Source organism: Anolis carolinensis, chromosome 3, assembly GCF_035594765.1.
Source record: "Anolis carolinensis isolate JA03-04 chromosome 3, rAnoCar3.1.pri, whole genome shotgun sequence".
NCBI classification, from domain to species: Eukaryota; Metazoa; Chordata; class Lepidosauria; order Squamata; family Dactyloidae; genus Anolis; species Anolis carolinensis.
In genome coordinates, this window is record NC_085843.1 from 253,760,911 (window position 1) to 253,783,742 (window position 22,832).

The 22,832-nt window shown below is 37.6% G+C and overlaps 1 protein-coding gene and 1 long non-coding RNA gene across 4 annotated transcripts in view; one reads left to right on the forward strand and one right to left on the reverse strand.

Moving 5' to 3' along the window:
• Nucleotides 1-22,832, reverse strand: part of atr (ATR serine/threonine kinase) — a 59,402-nt gene that overhangs the window by 1,397 nt on the left and 35,173 nt on the right. The window contains exons 24-46 of one of the 3 annotated variants that reach the window (XM_008106206.3): nt 20,711-20,826; nt 20,049-20,169; nt 19,800-19,937; nt 18,828-19,035; nt 18,214-18,392; nt 17,139-17,303; nt 14,961-15,052; nt 14,278-14,369; nt 13,080-13,257; nt 12,012-12,188; nt 10,294-10,453; nt 8,005-8,184; nt 7,426-7,568; nt 7,121-7,218; nt 6,249-6,481; nt 5,492-5,626; nt 5,066-5,266; nt 4,491-4,634; nt 3,707-3,857; nt 3,299-3,455; nt 2,942-3,095; nt 1,209-1,360; nt 334-439 (exon numbers count right to left, since the gene is read on the reverse strand). In XM_008106206.3, coding sequence (XP_008104413.2) covers nt 334-439; nt 1,209-1,360; nt 2,942-3,095; nt 3,299-3,455; nt 3,707-3,857; nt 4,491-4,634; nt 5,066-5,266; nt 5,492-5,626; nt 6,249-6,481; nt 7,121-7,218; nt 7,426-7,568; nt 8,005-8,184; nt 10,294-10,453; nt 12,012-12,188; nt 13,080-13,257; nt 14,278-14,369; nt 14,961-15,052; nt 17,139-17,303; nt 18,214-18,392; nt 18,828-19,035; nt 19,800-19,937; nt 20,049-20,169; nt 20,711-20,826 — 3,480 coding nt within the window. Of the gene's footprint in view, nt 1-333; nt 440-1,208; nt 1,361-2,941; nt 3,096-3,298; nt 3,456-3,706; nt 3,858-4,490; nt 4,635-5,065; nt 5,283-5,491; nt 5,627-6,248; nt 6,482-7,120; nt 7,219-7,425; nt 7,569-8,004; nt 8,185-10,293; nt 10,454-12,011; nt 12,189-13,079; nt 13,258-14,277; nt 14,370-14,960; nt 15,053-17,138; nt 17,304-18,213; nt 18,393-18,827; nt 19,036-19,799; nt 19,938-20,048; nt 20,170-20,710; nt 20,827-22,832 lie in introns of those variants that run through there. The other 2 variants (XR_010004731.1, XM_062976636.1) reach the window with 2 other exon arrangements.
• LOC134297854 (uncharacterized) lies at nt 14,369-18,227 on the forward strand. Its single transcript, XR_010004732.1, has 2 exons — nt 14,369-14,706; nt 16,898-18,227. It is a non-coding gene; the product is annotated as an uncharacterized LOC134297854 (long non-coding RNA).

Sequence of the window (22,832 nt, forward strand, 5' to 3'; positions counted from 1 at the left end):
CTTGACATTAAATGGCATAATGATAGGACTTAAAGTACAGCTGTGTTTTATCCATTATTCCTAAATGATAGAATGGATAAATGAAAGATTTTCATTAAACCTCATAATTGCATGGGCAATAGTTGTACAAAGAAGAACAAAAGTCCGCACAGAAAGATGTCATCACCCATTTGATATGGCTCTCTATCTATATTACAGCTGACAGTCATGTACTTCTTGTCAAAGAATTCACTCTGCCTATCAGCTTCAGATACTGGATTTAGGAGGAAAACCGAACAATGTTATTCAGTCAATATTCTTATCTATGGTAACCTGAACCCCAACTCAGCTCACCTTTTCATTGACAATTTCTCCAGTTTCATTCACTAAGGTTTTTGAACTGCCTCTTGCTGGTTTACTCCACTCCACCAAAGGATCATGGAGAAAAGTTTTCAAAACACTAGATAAAATTTTGAAAAATGGGAATCAATTGTCTGAGAAAATATATTTAATTACAGTTGCTACTATGATGAAAGTAAAACATTTTATATATACATCACAACCTCTATGTTGCATTATATATCTCAGTAAAATATACATTTGACTGTTCCTTCAAAAATCTTTAAGTAACTTACCTGTTTGTTCCCAAAGGTTCTCTATCTATGCACCTAATAAGACAACTCTGTTCAATTCCAGCAGCAGAACTCTGCCATGCCCTTCAAGCCATGACACTTTATTTGATTCAGATTAGAAATCTAATTTTTGCTCTTAAGAGTTATACTTATTTTATTTTAATTTATCACACACTGACAGTAAAACGATATAAAAACTACCCAAAAGTACAAACAGCTCCCTTCTAAGCCAGTGTGTATAAAATGAAGCTGATAATAAGGATTAGATCTTAAGAATTATGAGAAAAGTGTAAACATATCCCTGATCCTAGATAAAGAGATGAACATCCTTCAGAACAACATAGGTTCAACTAGAAGTAAGACATTCCCCACTCTGCACACAATCAGCTCTTTCAAATAAAACCCACCAACTTTAAAACACCTGAAAAGCATTCAGTATTACTCCTATATTAAATTCATTGTGGCAAATTGGTAAATTCCAAGGTAAAGCTTGGGTTAATTGTATGCATCTCACATTTTTTTTCATTAGATAGAGAAAAATTACACTGGTTTTAAAAGCTTATGTTATCAGTGAGATAATCTACTCTGTCAAAATACCTCATTAGTGGTTCTCTCTGGTCACGCATAAGTCTTAATGTAACTTCACAAGCCCTTCGGAAAAGACCTTCAGTTCCCATTGGACCCATCCCATTGACCATGTTATGCGTCAGGCGAAATGGGACAACCTCTGGAAAATCAAAAGTTTCTCCCTTCAAATGAATAAGAAAAAGTTTATTCTGGAATTTCATGAGTCTTTTCTCATAATGGAAGTAATTCTACTATAGTATATTCAAGTTGCACTCTTGTAAAATTCATGGTACGCTATCACAGCATTTCCGATTCACAATTAACAGAAGCTCTGAATTTTCATGTATATGGATAATGACATCCTATTGGTGTTTTTGATGTGTGTCACATTTTGTTGTGAACTGCCTTTAAATATAATGTGTATGGGGAAAATAGGATAGAAATCAAACTTGTGTATCTTTTTGGCAAATCATTGAGTGAAACTGAAATAGCTGAAAATTAAACTTGTTTCAGAAGGAATCACACCACCACATTCATAATACAACGTAAGTTCAAAGATAACACTGTGTAACAAAATTTTTAAAAATCTGTTCCTGGTTTGAATAAATACCCTTTTATTTACCCTGGTTTAAATACCCTTTTAATTGTGTGGTATTTATCTTGAAAGTAGTTGTTATACTCCAGAAATTTTGTTTTTACACATGCCACAAACTATGCTGAATTGGTTGAAACGTGGTGAGATATTCGTTGAAAAACTATAGCAAAAAGTTCTTGGAAATAGCAACCTTCTTCAAGCCTCCACTAGTTATTTGTTATGTATATAATTTGGATTGCTTACTGTATTGTAGTTTGGAGTTTTCTTTAACTCCATGCTGTGGGAGGGCTGCAGACCATGTGATCAGATCTAGGCTTGTTCAGGACTCAAGACTTCATTTTAGAAAGAGATGTGTGCTTTTAGACTTTGTAGGAACAGTTTTGTTTTCAGACTTCAGCAGGAATTGTATGCTTTAGACTTCAGTAGGAACTGTAAGCTTTAGACTTCAGCAGGAACTGTATGCTTAAAGACTCCATTGGATTTTCAGACTAGACAAATACTCTACTAAACTCACAGAACAGAGAGATGTTTTAGATTATGGACTGCTGATTATGAGAAAGATACCCTGTGTTACCTCCATAGAGAAACTACTTCAACTCCTATCTGTAACTGTATGCTGTTACAGATACAAAGTACCTGTATGCTGAATACATGAAGTTTGTGAGTAAACCAACTATGTTACTTTTAAAGAAGTCTACCTTTTTGTCTCTTGAGATCATGATTTAAACCAAGATGTTTTAAGGGAGAGTAGATATTTTGGGCAACTGAATGAACACTTCTGAAACTCTGCTATAGATATATGTGTGTTTTTTGTGTAATGGCATTTTTTTCAAAAGGTTACGACTTCTAACAAGCTCATGTCTCTCCAAAAATCATAAAAAAGATTATGGAGATTTCCATTTTCCAAATAAATGTGCTGAAGGATGTCCTGCAAAAACCAAGTTTTTACAGTTTAATAAACTTTTCCCATGTTTTTATGATAGAACCCATTAGGAACTGGTATTTTTAACCCAGGAACAAAAATCAAGTTACATAGTGTAATTGTTTCACTTATCAATTAATTGTGAACATGGATGATGTCTGTGTAAGTTCTTCCAGCAGTAAAACATTTGAAAGACAAAACAATTAAATGAAACAGAAACGGTAAGATGCAGATTTAATATCTCACCTTATTGAAAAGACAGTTGAAATCCACATGCACACAGTCACCGGTTAAAGAATCAAACAGAATATTTTCCCCATGACGGTCTCCAAGGCCCAGTATGTATCCAACCATTGACATCACTGCAGTGGAACGGCAATACGCTGATCTGCTGCTGTACCTAGAAAGAACAAATACCATGGGATGCTAGTGTCATTTTGGCACTGGTGAAATAATGTATAGAGAAGAAAGGTTTGTGCATAGAGAAAATAACTACATTTCTTTGCCTTTATATCTAGTGCTGCATTCAAATTAGTCCTCTTTGTAAACTTTTCACTTTACAGCAGCCTAATTACAACAGCTGGCAACAAACTATCAACTGACCACGAAGTGGGATCAGGGAATTTTCTCAGAAACCATTCGTGAAAGATTGGAGGGTGCCGGGGAAGTAGAGTCTCTTTGTAAACTTTCAGCTTTTCAGGCAAAGGTGTTATCTTTGGAAGCATGCACTGGCGCAGTTCCTTTCCAGTCATATAGATACCTACACAAAAAGAGAGAATCAGTCAAACTGGCCCCATTCAGCTATGGTAGCCAACTATACTAGCAAAGCAACATTACTTCTATACACTTAATCTTGTATACATTATTTTATAAATTAATTAATTAATTAATAAAAGCAGACTAGAATGTTGTGTTTTGAAGGATTTCTGTACATCCCATTCTTTTTTTCTACTTACTCTTGTTTTCCTTTGCAGATATATTTTTCACCAATTAGAACAAGTCGTTTGTTACCTTTCTCCTTGTATAACTTGATCAGGATGTTTCTTAAGCCAGAAGTGTTGTTCACCCATTCAATTATTCCACATTCTTCATTCAAAGGAATAACAGCATACGTCCGGATGTGGAGTTCTCGTCTCCGTGACTCTGCATCCTTTCTTAGACACTATTGTAGAAACGTATTACCAGCCGTGAGATCAATATAAAAAAGATAGTTTCATTTTTATGTCAATGTTCTGTCTCTTACAACTCAAACAGGTCCTGAATGTCTACAAACTTAGTATGCCAATATTACTTGCTTTATTAATTTTTGTCAAAGAGAGAAACAACAGAACAGGACTCAAGGAGTAAAAAGGAACTTCTCCAAAACCTTTTACTGATATATAGCTGGCATCATTTTAAAATTGACAAAAGCTACCTATACTTCATGACTATAAGGAATAAAAACAGTCTTTTTAAATTACCATCCATATATACATATATATAGATGCACATATATGCATGTACAGTGCGTAGTTGCTGTATATGTACTATTCTAGAGAGGAAAATAATATTGGTGCAATGATAAAGGAGAAGGAGTTCTAAAAGAAGTTCCTACAGCCAAAGTGTTGGGGGAAACCTTGCGTTTTATACAAGTGGGAACAATGTACAAATCTGCATATACAAGCACAGATAGTGTTTAATTTCATTCATGCACTTTATAAGTACTTTAAAAAGAACATTGTCCATAAACAGTGCTAGTTCAAATGGAGACCACCAATATCCAGTTTTTTAAAAATACACTTAAAAATAAATGAACCTTATTAATAAGGGAATTGAATTCCATCAGTCGACAGTCCTTTCTCAGATCATCTTTGGGCTTACACATCATGATATAGGATTTCCCATCTGAGCCTTTTAAAGTAATCTTCTTTGGCTTCTGAAGCGATGGAAGAATTTCAACCTTGAGAGAAAGACAGCTATAGTTAGTTAGGTGTGTATACTTAAATGTACGGTTTCACCTATATAATTCATACAATCTTAACATATGGCTAAAGGGGGCTACTCAGAGATCCATCATGAACCTCCTCCATTTCTGAAGTCTTTTTTCTCCTTGAATTGTGTATTTGGTGGGCAATAGGTCTGGGGTCCAATATATACAGTGCAATGTGATCCTGCTGCCTATTTAAAATGTAAATATAGATCTTGGAGGCTATATGAGGAGAGGCAGGCTACTCCTTTTTGTCTAGAAAAGAACCCAATGGAGCTGCATAAAGCCATATTGCACCCGCTTGTTTCACATATTATGCACATCTGCAGCCAAGCAAACAGCACTTACTTTTTAAATCAAACTCATGTCAATATATATAAAAGTAGAAATAAATCAGTACTAACTGTATCACCAAAGCCAGCAATATAAGCCCAGCATCCAGGAAACGGATCATGATTTGAATGTGTTCCAGGAACCGAAGGGAGAGTTGGTATCATTACAGATTGCAAAGGAATAAGGATCTCACTGAATGTCTGGTCTTCTATCAGCCTTTTGAGACTTTTGAAATGAACTCCCATGCTTAAAGTGTTGGTGCTCCCATCAACCTGGAAAAGTGTAAAACTATTTCTCAAATTAATCTGCCATCTTAAAAGAGTTCCTGTGGTTTCATTTTCAAAGAAAATGACAAAGGGTTCCAGCTATTCCTTCACTTTTGTGAAACACAAGTGAACTCCACCATCCACAAAAAATATTGGGGTGTGCAATGTGAATTACAGAATTAGGCACAGAATCAACCAATAGGAAAAAATAGCTTTTATACAGATTATTACCGGTTTGTTACATAGCTCAAGGAGTTTATCTGTTAAGCGAGCTGCATCTCCAATGAATTTCCCCAAAGATGCCTTCATATGAATAGCTTTGTTGAAGATTTCCTTGCATCTGTTTACACGCATTGGGTAAGATGACTGAAAAAGAAGAATGTACCAGATTTCTATGCCTTTCTTCTACATTTCATGGGCAGACGATACTAACATAATAGCAACACAACATAAATTATTGAAATAACAGTACTAAAACTATCAAAAGAAAACTTAACCCAGAAGTTAAAATCTTGGGAAAATAAAATATGTTTGTTCTCAAGGATAAGGAAGGCATCATCACCAAAAAGGCTTTCTTTCCTTGAGTATCCCATCACAAATCAGATGGAGGCCTCTGAGAAAGACTCCAGTTCAGATGGAAGATGCTGCTTAAATCCCAAGAAACATGAAATTGGTAACTCAACGATATCTGCTAACCAAAACAAATGACTCAATGACTGCATGCAATCATGCTGCAATCATGGCAATTATCATTAATCACAAAAAGATAATGAAAATGAAAGCTGTAACAGCAATAGGCAATTACTGTGTTCCATCTTCCCGATTCTTTTCATTCTGGCCCACCGTGGACATAGATAAGGCCAGAAGATCCACGAAATACATCAAAGGAAGAAGCAACATTTGTGCAAAATTCTGCAAGTATGACTTTATTCTGAAAAGGCGAGGGGAAGTATACTGAAACAAGAAACAATAATGTTTGTGAAATCACCTTAGAAACTGCAGTCATCATCCACATTGCTTGTTGAGGGTATGCTACGAAAACCTTAGCAATTATTGCCATAAGGACCACAAAGACTTCATCGTGCGAGTGGCAAATTCGGGAGATCAGTTGAGAGAAAGCTGTTAAAAACTGATATGGTGCCAAGAGCTGCGTATGCTCTGCAATCGCCTTGTTGATCTTAGCCAAGTCATTTCTCATTTGAGTACGATCTTGACGACCAGCTAGGTAATACAATGCACAATATCAGTATTTTATTTCACCCCTCAAAAAATCACACAAAAAAACCAAAGAAAAGCAGACAAATGAACCCAACACTCCATTCAAAATACATGGAAATTCTGAGAAAATCTTCACTGATCCTAAATTCATTATCAACTGAAATTTAGGGATTTAAATTGATTCTGGGTAATATATCAAGAAAGTATTTTTTCTATTTTGCATTTTTCTTATAGTCTTAAACTCGAGTCAGTCAAACCTGTTCATAATTTTAGGTTCACAATGGACTCACCAGGAGGACTAAACATTATCAGGAACCTGGCATTGCTGAATTTTGTCTCCATTTGACAAGAAGTGACAGTACTATTAAACTGAAATAATACCATGGTCTAAATCCATATTAGTCCTGAATCAATTGAATTTATGTAATATTAACTTCTTCACAGTTAGAGCTGTTTGTAAGTGAAACAGACTATAGCTGCATCTACACTGCAGAATTAATGCAGTCAACACCACTTTAACTGCCATGGCTCAATATCAATGTATGACATATAAGAGGAAAGCATTAAATTAATACATGCAGGCAATTAAAGAAATTGCCTCAAGGTAACATAACCAGTTAATATTATTTTTCAGTACACTACCTTTCTCACATTCATATGCTTTTGCTCCAAAGTCAAGCCACAGTGATAACATCCTTGGCATTGACTGATAGATGAACTGGTTTCCAAAATGTAAAGATCTGAAATTAAAAGTACCAACTTGTTAGCTGCCTGCTATATATATATTCCTTTACTGCTCTGATTATTTTATTTTAAATTACATATCATGACTAAGACATTACATTAATTTCCCCAAACCCGCACCCTGTAATGAACACAATCTATTCATCCATGACACAGCAACAGTTGTTTACTTATATATTTGAAAAGGAATGGTGTCTTCTAACCTTCCAAAGTGAATAACGATATATTTAATCAAATCTCCCTGTTTTTCCATCTTATTTTCTGTCACCGTAGGCATCAGTTTATCATAGTATTTAGCGAGGTAGAAGTGTCCATTTTCCCATTCTGGCAAGCACACAGTGACATCCTGAGGAGAGAAAAAAAGCAAACAAAACATTTAAACCTAATCACTAGCACTTGAACAATGCTCTGCTTGTCCACCTCCCATATGCATTTGATTGCCCACTATGGAAAAATGCTTGGCTATAAAGGCCTTTATTAGGGTCCAGCATGATTCTCCTTAAGCTGCTCCGAGAAGGTGTCAAATATCAAGTTTTCAAGTAATTTGATGAAGTAAATAAGTACTGCATTGTTAAACCTCAGAGGGACATCTTGACCATGTTTTGAAAAACATTCAGCCAGTAAAGAACAACTGGTCACATTGAGTACACACTAAATAATAAAGATTTCAAAATAACTGAAATATTCAAAACCTTTGTTTATTTGCCAGTGATCTACTTCAGTACATTGGTATACAGGAATGTTAAACCATATGACTTAAATGCTGTACATTTAGTTTTTACCTTGTATTTTTTCATGACTGCATTACTTTCAAAGTTGGCAGTTTCTTCCATAAATCTGCCCACCAGCAACAGAGCTTGCCCATGAATTAGTTTACTTTTACTGCCAGATGGTACCTGGCCATCTGGAAAACAAAGGTCAACCCCCTTTTGAAGGATGATAAGACCTTGATGAGCCTCACCCTAAATTAAGAAGAAATTAAGATCAACAATTCAGTAGTTCCTTTTATTAACATTAACATTATGACTTTTATGTTCATACAAATATGCTGTAACTCAGTTAGAGAAGACCTATTGCGCAAGTAAAAAGCCCATTTACTTAAAATTTATTTTCAGCATGTGTATTGTGCTAAAAATGTTGTTTTCTTCACTGAATGATGTATATATGAATGCAAATAGAAAGAGAAATGTTTACTATAAATTCAGCAGTTTATGGAAATGTTTGGCAGCTATTTCAACAAAATGCAGACCACCCCTTATTTTCTTCCAGGAGAAAATCATATTTGCCATATTTGTCACAAGGGATCTTTCACTAACATTTCTCCAAGTAAAGTAGTGGAGCCATATAAAATCAAGCTGTTCTATAAAAATCTATTATAGAACCATAAAATTAAATTAAAAGGATGTTGTCTGTTAACAGCTATTCAGTACTGTACAGGCATGCCCCAGTTAACAAAATGGAGCGGAAAAAACATGGCAAGAATAGTTTCCTATTTCACACACAAAAAAAGGAAGAATATTGTCATTCAAACGCACAATATGGACAGGTGAAATGAAAGAACCAGGTCAGATACCCTTAAAAAATAAACAAATCATTTAGAGATTTATGTTTCTTTCATGTGCAGAGATAGCTGGTGTGGCTGTTTTATCTGATTTCTTATTCATCCCCTTTTTGCTGTTCACCCAGGCTCAGTAATGGATTCTGTAGGCTGCTTATTTTGTCTATTGCAGGCAGGGACACACAGCAACAATATGATTGGCTAGAACAGAACCCCATTTTGCTTAACTCATGCATCGTGTTGTTTGTCTCAGACATGATCCCACAAACTGACATAGAAAGTCAGTGTTTTTCCAACCTTCCTTTACCATCCTCTCAGTGCTGATGCTGCTAAAAAAGATTTAGAGCAAGATAGGAGATAAGGAGTGAAGACCAGGGGCATAAAAACTTTGCAAAAAAGGATTTCTGTGTAAAACCCTTTGTTAACTAAGGTATGCCTGTATCACCACTAAACAGATCCTCCATGGAAAGTGGAATCCAAAGATACCTTGAGGAATATGAGTTGCCCACTCCTGCTTTAAAAGCAAAATATCACATAATTGGAATTAGTTTATCACTTAGATCAGTGATTCCCAAAGTGGGCGCCAGCACCCCCTGGAGGGCGCTGCAGCAATCCAGGGGAGCGGTGATGGCACCTTTTAGGACACGGGGGCGGGGCCAGGAGAGGGGCGTGGCTTCTTCCCAAGAGCCCGAGACAGGGTTGAGCCTCTATACCTCTCCTGAGGCACTTGTTGGGACACAGAGGGCGGAGCTAGGGAAGGGGGCGGGGCCTCCTTCCAAGAGCCCAAGACAGGGCTGATCCTCTGTACCTCTCCTGAGAGGCCTTTTAGGACTAAAGGATGGGACTAGGGGCGGGGGCTCTTCCCAAGAGCCTCTGTAGACCTCCCCTGAGGTGCTTGTTAGAACACGGGGGTGGGGTATAGAGGGCCCGCCACCTCTTCTAGCCCCGCCCCCTGTGTCCTGGCAGGCGCCGCAGGACAGGGACAGCTCTGCCCTGCCTCAAAGCTCGTAACTCCGCCCACCCCAGTCCTGGCCGCCCATTGGTGGCCACGCCACCTCCCCCTCCCAGCCCTGCATCTTGGACTAGGGGAGAGGCTCAGCCCTGCCCTCCTGAGCAGGAGCTACACCCACCCCTCTAAGCCACGCCCCCCTTTCCAGAGGGTGCTGAGTCATTTTTTCTGGAAAGGGGGCGGCAGGCCAAATAAGTTTGGGAATCACTGACTTAGATGAAGCACAACAAATAACTTCCATATGAGCAGTCTCTACAGTTCAATAAGCAAAACTCCCTTAAATGAATACCATCTGGTCTGGGAACAAGGCTTCAGCAAAGCATTATTAAATGTGGCGGTGTAACATTTTTCTCTATGTGCAGTTAATGATAGGATCTGCACAGTGATCTTTTCTTGCAATTTGATTCAGCATGAAAATCCTTATTAACACATTTATGAATGATACCTACTAACATGTTCTCAACAAGAAGTAGCTCCTCAAGATAGAGGTTTTCTTTTGTTTACCTTGGACCACAGCCACTTTGCTCTTTCCACATAGAGTTCAGACAGCTTAGATTCCCCAGCATTGAGGAGAGCATTGTATGCCGTTTGGTGATGGCCAGCTTTACGGGCAACTCGAGCGCTTTGGAGCCAGCACTCTCCCATCCTCTCACTATAATCCTCACTGTAGGAAGACGTGATTTATATGGTCAAAAATACAAAGAGCTTTACCAAAGAATAAATCCTATATGATTCTACTTCTATAATTCACAGTCACCTTAAAGTGAAATGCACTTACTACCTTTTAGCTTCCAGACCTATTTCAACCAACCAGTCTAAAATTAGAGGGCTCTACAAGGATGTGGTTCCTGTGCATCTTCCCCTATACATTTTTCTGATATTATTTATCATGTGGGGGCATGCGACCTAACCTTTTTTACAACAATCTTGACATTAAGAAACCCCACTATTAAAGAGAATAGAGAAAGTGGTGCACCACTTTTTGTTTACAAAAGCATCTGGTGTAATTTAGATGTTTTACTGTAACTACATTTCATTTGACACTTTTATTCTTTGAAATATTATTTTTAGTTTTATGGCTTTATGAGCAATTTTAAAGGACTAAATGAAATATACTCCCTCTCTAGTGTGCATGTGTGTATATATAGCGATAGAAAGTTTAAGAATATATATGGATACATGCACACACACTCTCACAAAATATACTATTTACTACAATATTATGGCTGAGGAAGACAAGGGCAAACAATTTTGCCAAGAAAACCCTTTGATAGGTTTACTTTAATGTCAGAAATAATAATAATAATAATAATAATAATAATTTTCATTCAAGAAATGACTTGAAGGCACACAATTATGATATCAGTACTGTAATATGGATTACAGCGCTCCATGCAGTCATGCCAGCCACATGACCTTGGAGGTGTCTACGGACAACGCCTGCTCTTCGGCTTAGAAATGGAGATGAGCACCAACTCCCAGAGTCAGACATGACTGGACTTAATGTCAGGGGAAACCTTTACCTTAATATGGATACAATATACCTAATAAAGTGTAATAAGAAAAGTAACAGAGAGAAGAAGATAGAGATTAAGTTCAATTAGTTTATCTCTTAGTTAATGGGAGGCAATGATTTTTTATTGTTTTAATTAACCTTGTGTCGCTAAGCCTTTTATTGGAATGTATATTTTAACATTTATAACTTCCTGTGCTTTATTCAGATATTTTAAAGCTTTTGACCAGATCTAGCAGGCTTATACTTTTGGTCAAAGTATTCATAGTTCTGAAAGTACTTAATCACTTCTGATTTGTTTTTCTTCTAGGCAGTTGCCTTTAGATCTCTTAGGTGACAAACAGACTCATAGATCTGTGTATTGTAGGTGATATAAAATAATACAATATGTCTACACAGGAAAATTGGGTTCTGGGCATATCAGCAAATTCTGGCCAACACATTCAATATGAAGTAGGTCCAAATCGCCATTCCACCTTGAAGACTCTCCACCTGCTAGCCTTTCTTTCACAAGATTGTTGAAAAAAATAAAATGGATTAGCCCCAAAGTTTATCTCAACACATAGTTCACCCTGTTTATGAAGCATTTGGAAATGAGATGTTTTTAATTACGACATTTAATTAATTTTAGCCTAAAAGGTAGACGGAATAAGAAAAGGGAAAGCTTAAGTTTCAGGGGAAAGAACATGCAAAATAAATATAATTTCACCTTTTATTGAGGCTGAGTAAAGCCCTTCTAAGTGCCAGGATGGGCTCTTTAACTCTGTATGAATTTTGGGTCATTTCTATTCGCGCGTGCCAGTTCAAGGAATCTTTTCCGCTCTCATTACCAGGTTGTTGAAGCAGTGGTCCAATACGATGCTCCAACTCACATAGCATGTGTAACCTTGATTTAAAAATAAACGAAAATTTAAAAATTAGCAGGTGCCTTGCATTTTCATTTTACTGTCTATCTGAGCAATTTCTTCTTTAACATAAGCAAGAAAGCATCCTGGTAGTGGTAGACACGATCAATTCTATTCCCACTGGAGATCTCATTTTTGTTTTGGAGATTTCTTCACCTTTAACCAATAATGTTGAAATTACGATTATTTGATCCCAGCCTTCTGGACAGCAGGAAGATTAAGACACATTGTCTTGGATATGTTTTTCTCATCAGATAGGGAACAATGCTGTGCTTTGGGTGCCTGAAAAGTCATGAAATTCCTTGCAAAATATAATATCACCAACATAAAGGCAATTCAGATCTCAGCTATATGGGGGTTTGCTAGATGGACCTTTGCATAATATTACTCTCTACATAATGCAGGTGGAGGAGCTTATATTAATACCACTGACCTTCCTTATAAGACTGCTATAAGGCTGAAGCATTCTGAATGTTTTAAAATGCGTAATATAAATTGATGTAGACATCATAGGAGGCCTAACAAAATAATATTTCATCAGGAATCTCATGATTTCCAACCCATTCCTCCCAAATACTATCTAAAAACTGCAAGCATCCAAAGACAGTTTTACAGATCAAGGAAATTAATGCAGTTCAAATACCTGTGACATTAAAAAAATATTCCGTTCAAATTGAAAAATAATAAAAATGAAATTTCAAACATTTAAAACAAAGCATTTAGCAAATGAATCAAATAGATTTACTAGTAAAGTGCACCTTTTTGATCACAAATGTGATCCAGTTGATCTAAGACTAATATTTTATAGTATTTTTCTTTCTTTTTAATTCTTGCTCTGATTTGGAAACAAGGAAAGAAAAGCCAAACTATACCTTGTAATGTATTCATATCCTCGCTGATATGAACCCCTTTCAAAACTTGCTGCTGAAAGTGGAACTATCTGCTCTCCTCGGACAACTTTCAACATTTCATAGAAAGTGGGAGTTTCTTTCTTTTTAGCAAAGAGCAACAACTGTCCAAGTCGAACGCTCCAAGTATTAGACTTGTCATCTAATGGGCCAAGAAGAAACATTTAAACGATTGTTTAAATTAAAGTTGATAATAATCCTGTTAAAGATAACTTGTGTACATTTCTGTCAGAATTGCAACGAAGTCTTTAGATATGGAAAAAGGCCATAGAAGTGTTAAGTATTATATGTGCAAGTGAAAATCTTGCTGATGAATACATGCCTAGCTATTTCTATTTTTACAATTGACATGCCTGAAGATTCTGTTTACTTCACTAGACAAGCAGATACCTAAAATCAGTACTTTATATACCAGTGATTTCCAAACTTGGATCAAAATCTGTTGCAGGACAACAAATCCCTGAACCTCAGGCAGCATGGGCAAAGGTGAGACGCTTGAAACTGCAGATCAACAATAACTGGAGATCTAAAGTTTGGGAACCATGGCTTTGCACCATTTGCCTTCAACTGGAATTCAATATGGTATACATTTAGATATGTATAATATAATAATAAAACTTTATTTATATCCTGCCCTATCTCCCTGAGAGGACTCATATGATAAAATTCTGAGAAGTTGAAAACAATCAGTCCACAGGAATTGGCTGCTGCCCTCTGCAATTACAGAACAGAGGAGTTTCCAGCCCCAGCTAGAGATACTATGGACTGGATGTGCCATGCTTTGTCCTTCAGATTGCAAAAGGTATGTCTGAATTTTCATATTATTTTATATTAGCTAGGGCCTCTTCAAAAAACCAAACACAACATAAGCAGGAGAAAAGGGATGGCTAATTTTTAAAACATGTAAAACTGGCATCAATTTATATACCAAAGTTAACATCCAATCGATGATTCCCTGCAGATGAAAGGCATCTGCCAACCAAGTATGGAAGGGAAGTGATTTCCAGATATTTCTTCTCCTCCCTATATCTTCCTCCTCCAATGTTCTCCAAAATGCACAAAAAATGACAGGTTAGGCTAATGCCCCAAAATTGATCCTTTCACATTTTTACTGATCTCTTCTCTAGACAAAGATACTACGAGTCATGACTAAAACATTAACCTGCAGCTAGGTAGTTTTCTAGTGAATCCCACTGGGTCAGTTTCCAGGCCGCCTCCACTCTGTAGGTATTTAATTCAGGAGTCCACTCAGGTCTATTAAAGGTAGAAAGCAAACATATGTCAATACACAGAAGACAAAAACCTTATTTTTTTTCTACGAGTAATTTTATAATGAAGTAGCAATTAAACTAAACACACACTATATTTGAAATATTTTTTAAAGTCCACAGGCAGAAGAACTTTATGAGTGAGAAGCTGAATTGTTAATGGTTATGTTGTGTGTCTCACCACACCATGTTGGCTAGTTCACATGACAAGATTTTGTCTATAGCAGCACTCTAACTGTGTAATTCTCTCCCAAGGAAAATCAGGCTGGTTCCATCCTTTGCGTTGTGTTGTTTGATGAGGCCTTCAGTTCTTAAAACCAGAGGTGGGTGTTCTGTTTTATCTGACTCTGGTTTTAAAGCTATTTTAGAGTTGTTTTAATCCATTTTAAATATTTATATTTAAATTTTTAACTGTCCTTCTCCTTCATAGATCAACTTGGGAGCCCCAAGGGGCTGAAAGTGATAAATACTTGTTTTGTTTTGTTTTAATCAGAAGGCTAGCATTATATCTGCACCAGACTCATACAGGTTGTGTGTCTGTGCATAGAAAGCAGTTTTAAATGAGGAACAAAATTACCGCTTAGCAAGTACTCCATTCACTTGAGTGATTACAGTAGAGAACTGACCAAGACCCAGCATAGATTTCACCACACCATGATAGTGAATTATCTAAAAAAAGGAAAAGAAAATGAGAGATATTGTATACAATTTTTCTTCCAATGAACCCAAAGCAGCAAACAAGTGTATTGTTTCCCTGCTTACTATATCCACACAGCAGTCTTCTGAATTATTGTTCTGACCTCAGTTTATGGTAAGACATGATGGCACAGTGAGATTTATAGATGCCATTTCTAGTACTCTTTAACCATCACACTGCAAAGCCAGTCAGGAAAACATTACCTTCATATACAGAAGTGAACTAGCAGTTCACTATTAGAAATATTATAGTGCTGTCCACTAGGCTTGTGCACAGATCCTTTTTCAAAAAAAGTATTCGGCTAGTTTGAACAACCCTAACAGCATATGCTCCACCGCCAGGGTTTCTAAGCCCTTGCCTTAAACCTGGGTCTTCTCTAAAGAGAGAAGGGGAGGGATTGCAGGAAGGGGAGTTTGTTAAGCCCTTGTCTTAAACATGAGAAGCTCACCCTCCCATTGCTGTCAATGGGTCAGACTGAAAACGAATCTTTCAGCTTCCCGAATCGAAAACGGGTTTCTGTCCTCCTGAATTCGAGAGGCTCTTGAAAAACGGATTGGGGGCTCTACCGAAATCCGGGACATTGAAACTGATCAAGGTTTGCCCAGGTTGCACAAGCTTACTGTCTACTACTCTGAGGAGCAGCAGAGAGCAGTATATTAAAGTATGAAAGTCTGTTTTCCCAACATCTTGTCACTGCTTTATGCCACTTCACCCCAAACATCTGGTGAGACAGGCACCTCAACATTGCCATTGGTAGGACCAGCTCCCAATGGCACACAGCAATGATCTGCTCCTACCTGAAGGTTTCTGATCTCTTCAGACATGATCCAGTTATGTCAAATGTGTTAACTTTTTGCTAGGCCAATCCAGAAGAGGTCAAACAAAGATTCTTCACCTTTGGAAAGTATTGCATTTTGGGGTGCACTGTCACCATTCCTTCTCTTACAATAACCTATGTGACTCCCATAAGGTAGTGATGCTTCAATTTCATTATCTGCCATTCTTTCTGTATTTCTTTGTGTCCTTGGATAATTTCCAGATAAGCTTTTTAACAAACATAACGAACATCATCAGTTTGGACCAGGCAAAATCACATTCCATTTCCTGCTAGAAGAGCAGTTTGGAAAGTTTATTTCTAATCCAAGATTATTCCTTGTTATTGTAGCTCTCTGGTGACTATTGAACAGATAAAATTCAATAGATAAAATTCAATAGGCTACCTACTGTAGCCTATGTTAGGGGTGGAATGTTGGAAGTGAATGGTGATTGGTGGAATATTGGGGAGATTTGAATAAGGCTGGATGAGAAGGAATGGAGGAATGTAATCTTTTAAGGTTAGTTAGAGTGAATAATTTGACTGATTTGCTAGCAAGTGAGTGAGATTCAAGAGTTTGAGTAGTTAGGAGAGTTAGAGAAGGCCAGAGTTAGTGAGCAGATCAGAGTGTAAGATTTGTTTTAAAAGTATTAAGTAATTATATTTTGTCCTGTTCAAAAGTTTTTTTTTTGGTATTTTATGTTTTTGGTCTCCAGGAACATTATATATTAGAAAGCTTTGACTCAGACATAATCTGCAGTGGAATCGCATAATAAAGAGGAGCGATGTCCAGGGGAGATATAGTATTTATTATTTATTTACCACATTTATATTCCACCTCTCTCAACCTTGGGACTCAAGGCAGCCTCACAACAGGTAGCAATATGATGCCATACACATATATCAAATAAACAATTACATTAAAACCTAAAATTCAAACATGAATTATTAAAACATGAATTATTAAAACATCAATTAATTATTATTTGAATATCTTATACAGGAACCACGAGGGCATGTAGGAGATCTGTAAAGTTGGTGACTACGACAGAACAGGAGAAAGCCTTATCACTGCTGGCAGAAGTGAAGATAAAGGAAAGCCCTGCCACTTGGTGACAATGCTTGGATAACTAGACCTTACAGGTGCCTATGAAGTTGGATACAGAATTTCCTTTCTCACTTTATTGACTGCAAGGTTCTTTCAAGAAAACCCCAAAGAAAAGTATGAATGTTATGACTGTTACCTGCTCAGGCTCCAGCTGAATCGCCCTGTCATAGCAAGCTGTGGCATCTCTCAACAATCCAATGCTTTCATGTTCAAGGATCTGTTCTTTGAGCGATGGCTCTGCTTTCCGTATTGCACTCACTCCTTCCACTCCATCTGCCTCATGCATCGCTGCATACAGTTTCTTTATAGGGGGAAGAAAACTATATATCACAAAAAGCATTTGGCGGCATGTTTGTCAGGCACTTAGCTTAATATTTTGTTAACATCTCTCCAGGTAATATTCAAAGGGTGTCATAAAGATTTTGATTTCATCACTTTATCAATAAAATTTAGAAAAATCACATTTTCTCACTGTTCGCTGGAAAGAAGTAATCTCTTTTTCTTTGCTTTATCGTCTTTTCAAATATTTTTAAAACGCTGAATTAGATTGGATTTTTAGTTTACTATAGAACAGTTCTAAATTGGGATTACAACTCTGGAGGCCAGCATTCAAATCCTTGGTTAGCCATGGAAAGTCATTGAGTGACCATGGGAAAGTCACACACTCTCAGCCTCAGAAGGTGGCAACAAATCTTGCCAAGAAAACCCCATGATATATCCTTCTTAGAGTTGCCATAAGTCTGAAATGAATTGAAGCCACACATTATGCATCAACAATTAAATTTATCTACTATTGACTTTCTTGCAAACATGACATGAATTACCTGAAATCAGATTCACAGATAAGCCAACTCAAGTATATTTTAAGCATTTATTAAGTAATCTAACATATTTTTCACTTTACTTAATAGTCTCAATTTATAAAACTGAAAGCGGTTGCTTTGGGCTAAATTTATTGCTGTACTAGTGCCAGGACTCCTATCTTGAAGCCTTGAAAGCTTCAGGAGTGGAAGCTCATTCCCTATTCTTTTTCCACAGATGTGTCCATTGATTCCAGTTGTTTCACAGCAACTTAAAACAACACATTTGTAGAAAGCTGTGGATATGTTACTTGATAAGAGATAAGAATTCTCTATTAAATGAGACTCACAATATAACAATATGAGGAACCTGAAGTCTGGATTGTTTACATAACAAACAAAATATTAAACCTGTAGAAATCCCAGATGTTCTTGAATATTTTGTTTCTTTTCAATGATGAATGATTCAAAGTGCATCACTGCTCTTGTGTATGCTTTCGAGCGAAAGGAAGCGGCAGCCAATGTGTCCTGAGGTATGAGGTCAAGAAAGCGGACTACACTTTGGTACTCTCTATATTCTTCATTTGGTGCTGTAAAGCAAAGGTTTTTAAAGGATATAATTAATACTAATTTTAAACATTTATAATTTTGCAATTAATTTTAAAATCAAAATTAAAATGCATAATAATAAAATAAAGTTTAAGGTAGGAAGAAAACATGGAGACTCAGTATTCATTTGTTAAAAAAACAACAGGAAGAAAATGAAAGTGGGTTTTTAATCAACTCAAAGATATTGAGACTGAGAGATTTTCACAACCGCTGTGATGACTTCTATTTAAATTTACTTATGAAAATAGGCCAGTGGAGTTTAAAAGGCAATTTTCTTCCATGTATCATCTTCCATTGCTCCCTGACAGTTGGCCAAGTAAGAAGGTTATTTTCTTCTCTCTTTTAATGGGGATTTATGAACAGATACATAAAAAGTGCCATTGCAAATACATCTGAAACAAAAGGGATTCACTAACCTTGTTGTTCTGTTAGGTCCTTACTTGGCTTGATAGAAGCCTTATCAGCACTCAGCTTTTGGAATTTATATCTAGCCCACTGTGTCAGATGATCAAGCATGGAGAAAATTGTTTGTGTGCTTAAATGGCTGAGATCTGATGCGCTATCCTCACATGGTCTTGAAATGGTATCGTCGTTTTTAAGTACAGCCATGATTTCTGCATAAACCTGGATAGTGTTTAGTAAAACACAAGGGGCTTAAAATTGTTACTGCTATTGTGAAAACTGACAAAATTTCAGCAGAGATGTAGGACAAGTTTACATGTTACCTCCAGGGAACAGATAGCAGTAACATATAAAGACATATTTCCCTGTTCTCCAGAGTCACAGTTTCAAAACTGTTTCAAAAATGCAGTGTTAAGAGATCAATCAACTCACTTAAGTAATTTTGTGAGATCTGGAGTGACTGCACAAACTACTTTAAAAGTCTGGTAAAAATCATCTCAGTTGGACCGAGATCTATGGGCTTTAAGGGGTTTCTGGGGGACCCATGGGTCTTCACTTTGCCATCCTGGAATAAATATGTGTACAGTACATTGTTTCCCTTCGTCTTCATTCCCATATATTCTACTCATGATTTTTGCTACACAGAGAAAGCTAGCCATCAATATGGCTGTTAACAATACAGAGCAGGAGGAAGAGAAGAGGAAGAACCATAGTTGTTGACCAAAATGCTAACTCTTAATAGAGTTCCATTGGCCTAAATTTAGTTGTTAGTCATAGTTAGAGTAGAATCAATGGAATTTACGTAAGTGTTATCTAAGTTGTTATTGATCTTAGGGGGAAAAGATGGGCTGCAAAGAAGATAATTGATTTGTAACAGAAACTGCAAGAAGAAATGTACAGATTTTGTACAATGGTGTATTGGCCAAAGACAGCAACTGAGGCAAACATTGTTTTTTAGGACAATAAACAGGGAAAGGGGCTCTCACCTCTTGCTGATCCTCCTGACTGCATCCCAAAAGGACATAAACGAGAATATGGGGAAGGAGATAGATGGTCACCTTGAAGTCATTCTTCATCATAATACTGCAACAGTTAAAAACCTTACTGGCAAGATCATGTCGCACCTGTAGTAGAAACTATATGTCAATCTAAGTTTATTTTGACAGACAAAATCGATATAACTAGTATTGGTGTTGAAAACGAATTGATCAATAATATGCAATCATTCCTCTTACCTTAGTTGCAAGGTAACCAGCCCAGGTTGCTGACCATTCTGCAAATCTTTTGCCTAATTTACTCAAGTAAATAGGCTTTTTAACCTTTGACCAGTTTACAGCCTTTTGATAACTCTTGTATCTGTAAATGTAATTTTCAAAAATTGTTATTATGTATTACTTCAAGAGCAAAATAAGTATAGTAAACCAACAGTACTATACTAACTATACTATACTAACATTATAACCAACATTATAGCATCAACTACACGACCACTTCTCTTTACAGATTATATCATCATACTGCTTGCTACTAAGAGAACTGGATCCAGCAAACAATAAAAGCCATGTTTCAAGTATCCACACACATTCATAAGAAAGGAGTATAGCTCTTGTATAAAATGATTAGTACAGAAAACAATTTAATTTACTATTTAAAAAGGTGGCTGTACTACACTTCCATTTTTTTAATTTAAAAAATTAGAAAGCCTTTATCTCTGAATGATTTGTTGGTTTGTCACACATCTTAGTAAAAATACCAAAATAGCTTGTCAAAAAAATTCTGCTTCATACAATTACAATCAATGGAAGATAGCAGAAAATGCATATGTATAGCTTGCAGAGTGATTAAAGTATTTTAAGCCCAATTAAAATACTGCATTTATTTTTTTACTATTGCCTACCGTGTATTTAAATGAGGTTCCAATATTTCTTGAATATGATCAGGAAACATTTTCCAAAGTTTGGAGCCTGAGCAGTCAGTAGTTGTCTCCCTACAACCATAGATGCATAGCAACTCCTTAAAAAGAAAAAAGGATTACATAAAGATATTAAATGGCATTAAAAGTAAGATTTTTGAAATAAAATCTGAAAATCACTACGGGGGGTAGAAGAATAAGATCTATGGATCACTAAAGAAAAAAGGAAACTGTGCAGCATTAGTTATTCCTGTTTTTTCCCCCACTCAGGTCCTCGTCGTGGAATCAACCCTCGTTTATTATATGAAAAGGGGGGAGGAGAATAACCAGCGAAAATGGGAAAATGTATTCCTCCTTCAGTTCCCCCCGCCCCAATAAAATGAAGTATCCTTCTCTCTTTAGTGACCCCCAGTGGCCTCTGCCTGGATAATAGAACAGTAACAAATTTTAGTTATTAATGTAATTTGAGTGAAGAACTAAGTTTTAACTTGGCATTGAAATGAGGTCAGTGTAACTAGGATGCTACCACAAAGAAGGCCTGCCCACCTTGTCTACACAGAAAGGGTTTAATCCCACTAGTTTTTTGTTTTTTTTAAAGATGGCGGCATAGTAACAGCCCCCATGATCAGCTCCACTGGCGAGGAATTTAAAATTATTATATATACTATTGTGGACCCCCCGTCGCTCCCATCGCCTGAGGGGTGAGATTGTTGACTTACTCTTGGGGTCCTGGATGGTACGTGAGGGCCGTAAGTGCTGCCGACGGGAGCTTCAGAGGACCGAGAGGGAGAAGTGGAGAAGAAGCCTGGGCGCCATCTTATCTGCTCGGCCCGAGGGAGCCTCTAAGAGCTGAGAGCCTCCGAAGGCTTCTGGTGACTGCTTCCAGCTCTTGTTGGGGAAACTGAGGCCGCGCCGAATCCGGGCGGCCGCCAGCGGACATCTCCAACGATTTACGAGACCTGTTCTTGGGTCCTTGCTCAACTTCTCCTCGATGGCGGAGGCCGCGCCGAACCGGGCGGCCCTCGACCCCCACCTTTGTCTTTGGGTGGCCGCGCCGAACCGGGCGACCACCCTTAGCTCCGTCCTCAGCTTTCCCTCGACGGTGGAGGCCGCGCTGAACCAGGCGGCCTCTCTCGACTCCCTACCGGCCCTCCTGCAACCCCTGGTAGGCCCCCACAACAAGATCTAGGCCGCGCCGGACCGGGCGGCCTCCTCCCCCCCGTCTCCAACCTCCTCCCTGGGCCTTTAAAGTTACCGCGAGCCCCTGGAAGCTGCGCCGATCCGGGCAGCTTCCTTGAGCCTTACCAGCGGCTTGGGTGGAGAGAAGACATTTGGGCCTGCGGTGGTTTGCGTCGTTGGATGGCCCTCTGAGTTGTTCCCGCCGGCCTGTGCTCCTTCTGCTTCTGCCGCTGCCTTGTTGTGCTGCCTCCCAGCCTCCTCCCCAGCTTTCTTCGTGGTGAGAGTTGAGCTTTGGGGCCGCGCCGGACCGGGCGGTTCTCCCAACCCTCTCCTTCAGTTTTCAAAGAGAGACAGCTGGGCCCTCTTCATCGGCTCTACTGAACAGGGGGATTGTATGAAGCGGCGTTGTCAGGATCCTCAGTGCTGAAGCCGCCATCTATTTTATTCCATTTTATTTTATTTTATTTTATTTTATTTTATTTTATTTTATTATTTTTTTATTATTATTATTTTCTCTCTCTCTCTTCTCCCCTCCCCTTTCTGAGTGTGTATGTGTGTGTATTTAGATAGGAGTGAGAAAATTTTATCTTGATGCAGGAAGACAGATTTGATTGTTGATAGGAAGTGGATCTGTGTATCTGGTACTTAAACATAGGAAGTGATCACATAGGATTCGTGAGTTCCAGGAAGTTAATTGTCTGGTATATTGTTGGTATTAGAATGTGAATGATGGTGTGCGCATGTTGGTTGATATACATCTGAGTGGAAAGAGTCAGTAGGAACGGTGTGTTAATTTTGAAAGATTAGAGTGGTTACTATAGGAAGGTTTTTGAGGAAGTATTAGGAATGAGTTGGCAGGAATTTCCGAAGGAAAATGAACTACTTCACCTATGTGATTTGTTGGGAAAATCGTTCAGCACTGTTTTGT